This window comes from Entelurus aequoreus, linkage group LG09 (assembly GCF_033978785.1).
Source record: "Entelurus aequoreus isolate RoL-2023_Sb linkage group LG09, RoL_Eaeq_v1.1, whole genome shotgun sequence".
NCBI lineage: Eukaryota > Metazoa > Chordata > Actinopteri > Syngnathiformes > Syngnathidae > Entelurus > Entelurus aequoreus.
The window spans coordinates 9546165-9556164 of NC_084739.1; the positions used below are offsets into that span (position 1 = coordinate 9546165).

The 10000-nt window shown below is 37.6% G+C and overlaps 1 protein-coding gene across 1 annotated transcript in view; it reads right to left on the reverse strand.

Moving 5' to 3' along the window:
- LOC133657087 (disks large homolog 5-like) overlaps nucleotides 1-10000 on the reverse strand; it is a 189846-nt gene that overhangs the window by 40350 nt on the left and 139496 nt on the right. Inside the window, exon 21 of the mRNA XM_062058008.1 lies at nucleotides 8226-8394. Within this exon, the coding sequence (XP_061913992.1) occupies nucleotides 8226-8394 (169 nt within the window). The remainder of the gene's footprint in view (nucleotides 1-8225; nucleotides 8395-10000) is intronic.

The following is a 10000-nucleotide window of genomic DNA, read 5'->3' on the forward strand; positions in this document are numbered from 1 at the left end:
GAAAGATCGGAATGGGGTTTATAGGATAGCGCAAAATTTGAGAATGTTGGGTATTGTCGAACTATGAGTATGTCCGTTTATTTGAATGGGAATTTCCTATAAATTTGGGAATTTCGGGAAAACTGGGAATTTGCGAAAATATAGATAATACCACAATTGTCCGAGATAATATGAATGGGTTGGTGTTGAAATTTTCCGAAACGGTTGAAAAATGTTTGAATTGGTATTTCGGAATTCCTAGAATTTTGGGAAAACCAGGAATTTGCTAGGGCTGCAACAACTAATTTGATAATCGATTAATCTGTCGATTATTACTTCGATTAATAATCGGATGAAAGAGACAAACCACATTTCTATCCTTTCCAGTATTTTATTGAGAAAAACCAGCATACTGGCACCATACTTATTTTGATTATTGTTTCTCAGCTGTTTGTAAATGTTGCAGTTTATAAATAAAGGTTTATAATAAATAATAATAATTAAAGCTGCAAGCAGCGTTGGTCGGGTCCGCATTTTTGCAGGTGCTAGTCCTAGGTGTCCCAATACTTTTGTCCAGTGGTAGTCCTGAGTGAGACCTACATAGAGGTTTTTGTTGCATGTCTCTACGATATTCGTACTGGGAGTTAGAGGAAGTTGTGTCTGTGTTTTTTTCCTAGGTGCTGCGGCACAGTGGTTCTTTTCTTTGAAGGCTCGTAAAATCAAAACCGTAGCACTTATTAAAACGCTTTCGCCAACTTTTAATCAGAAGGGTTCAATCTCTCTCCTGTAGTAGTTTGATGCCAAAACGACAAACGCGCTCAGAGGAGATAATGTTTGATGTTTGGTGACCGCTTTCTAAAAAAAATTTGTTTCGAAGTGGGGATATCAAACTTCCTGTTGATTTTTGCTGAAGGATTTCAATCTATGAAATGTAGGTCTAAGTGAGACCTACGTAGAGCTTTTTGTTTCATGTCTCTAAAACGTTCCTACCGGAAGTTACAAGCAGTTTTGTCTGTGTTTTCCTCTGAGAAGCATTTTGTCTCTGTTTTAGAGCGCAATTTTGAGTTTTGGGGTTCGGTTTTTTTTTAGATCGCAATTTCCACCAGTCCCAATGTGTGTAAAAATTTTGGTGAGTTTTGAAGTATTTTAAGGGCAAAAATGAGTTTGTTTTTAGTCATTTTTTGTGTTGAAGGGGAAATTGCCAACTTCCTGTTGGTTTTTGCCCGAGGATGTGAAATTATGAATTGTAGGCCTACATACAGGTTTTTGTTTCATGTCTCTACGACCTTCCTAGTGGGAGTTACAGGCAGTTTGTTTTTGTTTTTTTCCTAGGGGGCGCTAGAGCGCAATTTTGATTTTTGGGGTTTGGTTTTTTTACTTAAGTGTGCTGTCCCAGTTTTTGTATGTGTGTATACAATTTCGTGAGTTTTGAAGCATGTTAAGGGGGGCAAAGTAGTGCGCAAAGCTGCGGAATAATAATCAACCTTACAATTTTAATAGGTTCCTTTGTACAGCGTACATGCGAACCCTAATAAAGGAGCCTCTGCGCATAGCATAGATCCAACAAATCGATGACTAAATTAATCGCCAACTATTTTTATAATCTATTTTAATGGATTTAATCGATTAGTTGTTGCAGCCCTAGAATTTGCACGAAAAAATAGATAACTTTAGTTGTCCCAACTAAGAAAAATAATTTGAAGATGAAATGGTCAAAAATGGTTGAAACATGTGGACTGTGAAAACTTTCCAAAAATAGGGCTTTGAAAAAGAAAAAACCTGAGGAATTCCCAGATTTTTTTTCTACTTCTTTTCGGTAGTTTGATTGTCCAAGGTGAGTAGAGTGGGTGGATGGTGGAACGATTCGAATCTGTTGAGAAATATGGAAGTTGTGCAAGTTTGAAAAATAGAGGATATATTTTTTTCCCGGTCGAGCCGAACGTTTTGATACTCGAACACTTTCAAATCGGATGAAAACTTTGGACTGTGGAGGGCGCCAAAGTTTTTGGGAGGAATAATAATAAAATAGATTATTTTTTTTGGGTGGAGAATATTATAATAATATGCTTTATGGTATTGTAATTGTGTTAATGTCGGAGCGTTCACACAATTACAATACGATATGTATAATAATAAATATACTTTGACTTCTCTTCTCTCCATTCCAATGTTCTTTTGAGTCACTTATTATTGTTTGGTTCAATGCCAGTTTGTCTTCCAACTCCATGGTAAACATCATGTTGTCGTACTGTAAGTCTTGTGGCAGATATGGTGGGATGACATCATTTTCACTGTTGTTGAAGTGGGGGAAAAAAGGCGCCTTTAATTTAAGTGAGGCCATTTTTTTCATTTAAGTAGACGGTACACATGGTATGGTATCTATTTGAGAGGTGGACATTTATTCATTTTAAAATAGGGCCACATTGTGTGTCAGCATATTGTTTATCAAAACCATGCATTTAATCATTATATCATTTTTTTACGTTCTCTGTGGACAGACAGCTCAGTCGCCATCATTTTACCGTAGAATTTACAGTGTTTTTTTTTTTTACAGCAAATGTCAATAAATGTAAAAATTGTACCACTTTTAACCTTAAAATTCTGGCAACTGATAGGCAATTTTTTCATACATGCAGTTGTTTCATGGTGAATTACTGTAAAAAACCATACAACTGTTTTTTTACGGCAAAATTCTGGCAGCTGAGCAGATAGTTTTGTTTTTTACAGTGTACAATCAAATGGATAACTCAGTTCAAAGCTAAAAGTCAATCAGATATTGATTTTATTTTTTTAAAGTAATCTATGATAGTATATTATTAATTGCATTATTAGGAAACACGAATAATTAAAGCTGCAAGCAGCATTGGTCGGGCCGCCTTTTGGCAGGAGCTAGTCCTAGGTGTCCCAATACTTTTGTCCAGTGGTAGTCCTGAGTGAGACCTACATAGAGGTTTTTGTTTCGTGTCTCTACGATATTCGTACTGGGAGTTAGAGGAAGTTGTGTCTGAGTTCACATTGTCATTATAGGGTATTGTGTGTAGAATTTTGAGGACAAAGAAGGAATAATTGCATTTTCGTTGTCATTTTTGGCACCGGAGCAACTTCAGTGCTGCGGGTCTTTGAAGGCTCGTAAAATCAAAACGGTAGCACTAATCACAACTCTTTCGTCAACTTTTAATCAGAAGGGTTCAATCTCTCTCCTGTAGCAGTTTGAAGCCGAAACAACAAACGCGCTCAGAGGAGATAACGTTTGATGTTTGGTGACCGGGTGTAACAAAAATTTTGTTTTGAAGGAGGAATAACAAACTTCCTGTTGATTTTTGCTGAAGGATGTCAATCTATGAAATGTAGGCCTAGGCAAGACCTACATAGAGGTATTTGTTTCATGTCTCTAAGACGTTCCTACCGGAAGTTACAAGCAGTTTTGTCCGAGTTTTCCTCTGAGGAGCAGTTTTTTCTGTTTTTTTTCAAAAATTATGTAGAGCACAATTTTGAGTTTTGGGGTTCGTTTTCCAGCAGTCCCGATGTGTGTGAGAATTTTGGTGAGTTTTGAAGTATTTTAAGGGGGTCAAATTACAGCTCAAAAATCAAAAATGAGTGATTTTAGTCATTTTTTGTCTTGAAAGGGAAATTGCCAACTTCCTGTTGGTTTTCGCCCGAAGAAGTGAAATTATGAATTGTAGGTCTAAGTGAGACCTACATAGAGGTTTTTGTTTCATGTCTCTACGACCTTCCTAGTGGGAGTTAGAGGCAATTTACTTCCTAAGGGGCGCTAGAGAGCAATTGTGATTTTTTTGGGTTTGTTTTTTTTATTTTGTTGAAATTTTCGCAGGTCCTGATTTGTGTGTCAAATTTGGTGAGTTTTGGAGCATGTTAAGTGGGTCAAATTAGCGTTTTTTGTGGCGGCGGAAGAATAATAAACATTACAATTTCAATAGGGTCCTTTGAAATGGTCCTGTGCGGACCCTAATAACTAATAGTTCATCATCATTACAGATTATAACTGCTTTCTAACCTAAGTTCATACAAACTTAACTAACATTACATCATTAACATTAAAAACATTATTATTACAGATTCATTGATACGTACTTTCCCTTTCTAAATTCATACACAAATAAATTATTCAAAAAAACTTAAGTTTACATTATAAGATATTATTAAAGTTGAATATATATGCAATTGCATGCAGTACAAGTATTTTTTCAGTCAAAACAGAAATAAATAAAAGATAATGTACTCGACTTTCGCGCCCCCGGGCCTTGATTTTGACACCTGTGATCTATCCAGTGTGAAAGTTTACACTTAATCAAGGTTTTAGAGACCCCTGTGCTTTAACGCGCACAGGAATGTGTGTGTGAACTTCCTTGACATGAACTTTGTGTTGCTTAATGACAAATCGGACATGGCACACAATTCCATGAAGGCAGAGAAAAGGAGGGATGGATTTGAAGCAGCCAAAGACAAAGGCCAAGCAGATTGGTGTACAAACAAGCCCAAACCCAAAAGCTGGAGGTTGAGTAATAATAACAATAACAATACAATACTATTGCGTAACATACACACAGCCTTGCAGACTGCAGGTTCACCCGGCTTCAAGTACACACATGCATACTGGCCTTTGGACGTCACATGCAAAAATCTGAGAGGGATTCCCCCTCATGGAGTAAGACAAGTACACAAGGGATGACCAAATATATAATAGTACACTATATATTGGGACCAAGTGTAGAGAAGCAAGGTCGTCGTTTCACTGCAGCATGCAGGCGACTACTTATGTAGAATTATACAAAACCCCAAAGCAGTGAAGTTGGCACGTTGTGTAATTCGTACATAAAAACAGAATACAATGATTTGCAAATCCTATTCAACCTATATTCATTTCATTTTTTTTCCCATTTATTTATTTATTTCAGGCAATGACATAAAAAAGTACAAAATTGACAACACACAATATAAATTAATATAGTGCAAAAGGTAATGTATGTAATGTAATGCACGATTGTCCAGTTTTACCTCAAAAGGAGTAAAAAAGGATAATTGATTTAATCCCACCCCCAGTTCTCCATTCAGTTTCACTCTTACTTTATTCATAATTATACTATATTCAATATAATATTATTATATTATTATAATATTCAATATAATATTATTATATTCAATTGAATAGACTGCAAAGACAAGATACTTAATGTTTAACGGAAAACTGTTATTTTTTCCAAATATTAGCTCATTTGGAATTTGATGCCTATAACATGTCTCAAAAAAGCTGGCACGAGTGGCAAAAAAGACTGAAAAAGTTGAGGAATACTTATCAAACACTTATTTGGAACATCCCACAGGTGAACAGGCTAATTGGGAACAGGCGGGTGCCATGATTGGATATAAAAGCAGCTTCCATGAAATGCTCAGTCATTCACAAACAAGGATGGGGCGAGGGTCACCACTTTGTCAACAAATGCGTGAGCACATTGTCGAACAGTTTAGGAACAACATTTCTCAACCAGCTATTGCAAGGAATTTAGGGATTTCACCATCTACGGTTCGTAATGTCATCAAAAGGTTCAGAGAATCTGGAGAAATCACTGCTGCCCGTGACCTTGGATCCCTCAGGCGGTACTGCATCAAAAAGCGATATCAGCGTGTAAAGGATATCACCACATGGGCTCAGGAACACTTCAGAAAACCACTGTCCGTAACTACATTCCGTCGCTACATCTGTAAGTGCAAGTTAAAACTCTACTATGCAAGGCGAAAGTCATTTCTCAACAACACCCAGGAACATCGCCGGAATCGCTCATCTAAGATGGACTAATGCAAAGTGGAAAAGTGTTCTGTGGTCTGACGAGTCCAGATTTTAAATTGTTTTTGGAAACTGTGGACAATGCGTCCTTCGGAACAAAGACGAAAAGAACAATCCACATTGTTCCAGGCGCAAAGTTGAAAAGTCAGCATATGTGATGGTATGGGGGTGTATTAGTGCCCAAGACATGGGTAACTTACACATCTGTGAAGGCACCATTAATGCTGAAAGGTACATACAGGTTTTGGAGCAACATATGGACGCTCAGTGGCCTAGTGGTTAGAGTGTCCGCCCTGAGATCGGTAGGTTTTGAGTTCAAACCCCGGCCGAGTCATACCAAAGACTATAAAAATGGGACCCATTACCTCCCTGCTTGGCACTCAGCTTCAAGGGTTGGAATTGGGGGTTAAATCACCAAAAATGATTCCCGGGCGTGGCCTCCGCTACTGCTCCCTGCTCCCATCATTGGTTTTTTAACTTTAACTTAACTTATTTCAGCAAGACAATGCCAAGCCACGTGTTACATTGTGGCTTCATAGTAAAAGTGTGCGGGTACTAGACTGGCCTGCCTGTAGTCCAGACCTGTCTCCCATTGAAAATGTGTGGCGCATTATGAAGCCTAAAATAGCACAAGGGAGACCCCCGGACTGTTGAACAACTTAAGCTGTACATCAAGCAAGAATGGGAAAGAATTCCACCTGAAAAGCTTCAAAAATGTGTCTCCTCAGTTCCCAAACATGTACTGAGTGTTGTTAAAAGGAAAGGCCATGTAACACAGTGGTGAACATGCCCATTCCCAACTACTTTGCAACGTGTTGCGGCCATTAAATTCTAAGTTAATTATTCATTACAACAACAAAAAAGTTTCTCAGTTCGAACATTAAATATCTTGTCTTTGCAGTTTATTCAACTGAATATAAGTTGAAAAGGATTTGCAAATCATTGTATTCTATATATATATATATATATATATATATATATATATATATATATATATATATATATATATATATATATATATATATATATATATTAGGGATGTCCGATAATGGCTTTTTGCCGATATCCGATATTCCAATATTGTCCAACTCTTTAATTACCGATGCCGATATCAACCGATACCGATATCAACCGATACATGCAGTCGTGGAATTAACACATTATTATGCCTAATTTGGACAACCATGTATGGTGAAGATAAGGTACTTTTAAAAAAATTAGTAAAATAAGATAAATAAATTAAAAACATTTTCTTGAATAAAAAAGAAAGTACAACAATATAAAAACAGTTACATAGAAACTAGTAATGAATGAAAATGAGTACAATTAACTGTTAAAGGTTAGTACTATTAGTGGACCAGCAGCACGCACAATCATGTGTGCTTACGGACTGTATCCCTTGCAGACTGTATTGATATATATTGATATATAATGTAGGAAGCAGAATATTGATAACAGAAAGAAACAACCCTTTTGTGTGAATGAGTGTAAATGGGGGAGGGAGGTTTTTTTGGGTTGGTGCACTAATTGTAAGTGTATCTTGTGTTTTTTATGTTGATTTAATAAAAAACAAACAAAAAAAACAACAACAAAAAAAAAACGATACCGATAATAAAAAAAACCATACCGATAATTTCCGATATTACATTTTAACGCATATATATATATATATATATATATATATATATATATATATATATATATATATATATATATATATATATTTACACAACGTGCCAACTTCACTGGTTTTGGGTTTTGCACATATAAAGGGTGAAATACATGACAAAATCTACTTCTGCATTCCGTATGGTGCAAAGGAGGCTCTGGCTCTTGCGTGGCGACAGGAGCGAAGCATGTGGACGACGGGAGAAGAAGAGGGGAAGGCGTTGCCTGTCATTGCATTGCTGGCATTGCATGTGAAACAACGAACCTGAGGCTCCTGAGAGAGGAGAACCTCGGCCTTGCGGCCAGAGGAATCCTGAGAAAAGATCGGTTACGGTAAAGAGATCTGGAGGCGGATGGCGGTGCAGAAGCGGTAGGCAGATAGGAGAGAGGAGGACACACATCATATAGAGACATTGTACATCACACCACATGAGAGGTTTGAAGACAGAACAGAACAAAAGTGATAGCACAGGAGACAGATAGGACTCTTAATTCTAATCAGCGATACATCCTAAAAGTCAATGAGGGATTGCACTGCTCTGACAAGATACTAGACCTGTTGCTTGGCAACACCTTTTTAAATCTCAGAGGAGCATCTCTGAGGCAAGCTTTAGCATTCTGGTTTGCGAGATGATCCTCGTTATCACCCTCTCCATCACGAAGCCATCTCTACACGGCTGTCATATCACGCAGCTCGCTCTCGTCAAGAAGACAATTTCAAGCGGTCACCAGAGTAGTGTCAACTTGACGGACACGCTCCCCCCCCCCTCCATACCTGTCTTTCCTGCGCTCCCCGATTGGCACCGGACTGACCGAGATGCGAGGTAAAGTGGAAATGGAGCCCTGGGATTGGTTGCTCACGAAGGAGGACGTCTCCAGATTGAGTGGCGACTGCGGCGGCGTGATGAGGCTGGGACTGCTGCACTCGGAATGGGAGAGGGAGCCTGGATTTGAGGGGACAGGAAGCATGTTCACTGCACAATTAGACACATTGTGAAGTTCACAAAGACTAGATATACAGACTAGGTTAGGGATGTCCCATAATATCGGACTGCCGATATTATCGGCCGATAAATGCTTTAAAATGTGATATCGGAATTTATCGGTATCGATCAAAAAGTACAATTTATGACTTTTTAAAACGCAGCTGTGTATACGGACGTAGGGAGAAGTACAGAGCGCCAATAAACCTTAAAGGCACTGCCTTTGTGTGCCGGCCCAGTCACATAATATATGCGGCATTTACACACACACACAAGTGAATGCAAGGCATACTTGGTCAACAGCCATACAGGTCACACTGAGGGTGGCCATATAAACAACTTTAACACTGTTACAAATATGCGCCACACTGTGAACCCACACCAAACAAGAATGACAAACACATTTCAGGAGAACATCCGCACTGTAACACAACAGAACAAATACCCAGAACCCCTTGCAGCACTCTCAGGGAGGGCATGTCCTAAATTCCAAGCTGCTGTTTTGAGGCATGTTAAAAAAAAATTATGCACTTTGTGACTTCAATAATAAATATGGCAGTGCCATGTTGGCATTTTTTTTTTCCATAACTTGAGTTGGTTTATTTTGGAAAACCTTGTTACATAGTTTAATGCATCCAGCGGGGCATCACAACAAAATTAGGCATAATAATGTGTTCATTCCACGACTGTATATATCGGTATCGGTTGATATCGGAATCGGTAATTAAGAGTTGGACAATATCGGGATATCAGATGTCGGCAAAAAAGCCATTATCGGACATGTTTAGACTAGGTCAGGGGTCAGCAACCCAAAATGTTGAAAGAGCCATGTTGGACCAAAAATACAAAAAACAAATCTGTCTGGAGCCGCAAAAAATTTAAACCCTTATATAAGTTTTATAATAAAGGCAACACATGATGTAGGTGTCTATATTAAATAAAATAGCCTACTATCAAAATGACTACCGTATTTTTCGGAGTGTAAGTCGCTCCGGAGTATAAATCGCACCGGGCGAAAATGCATAATAAAGAAGGAAAAAAACATAAGTCGCACTGGAGTATAGGTCGCATATATTGGGGAAATGTATTTGATAAAACCCAACACCAAGAATAGACATTTGAAAATGCCAAAACGACACCAAAGTTTATTACAGTAAAAAAATAATGTTTTTTTTATTAGAGAAAAATGCTGTAAAATCTACAGTAAATTTCACAATTTTAACATGAAATCTATTGCTACTTTTACATTGCAAAATTTGATGGATAATTTGCTTTGAAAACATTATTATTAGTATTTATATATATATATATTTTTTTAATGGTTTGAATGTTTGATAATATATTTTTGCATAATTAGACAATATTTAAGTTGACATAATTTGCAATTACATGGAGTACATGTATATTTTATTTCCCAAAATAAAAAGAAAGAATACGTTTACTGAGAAAAGTTACCGTACTTTATTGATACATATTTCCAGGCTTTCGAGGGGCCAAATAAAATGAAGTGGCGGGACTTGAGTTTGACCCCTGTATGTGCCACAGGCCCATAAAAAAAGAGCAGTGT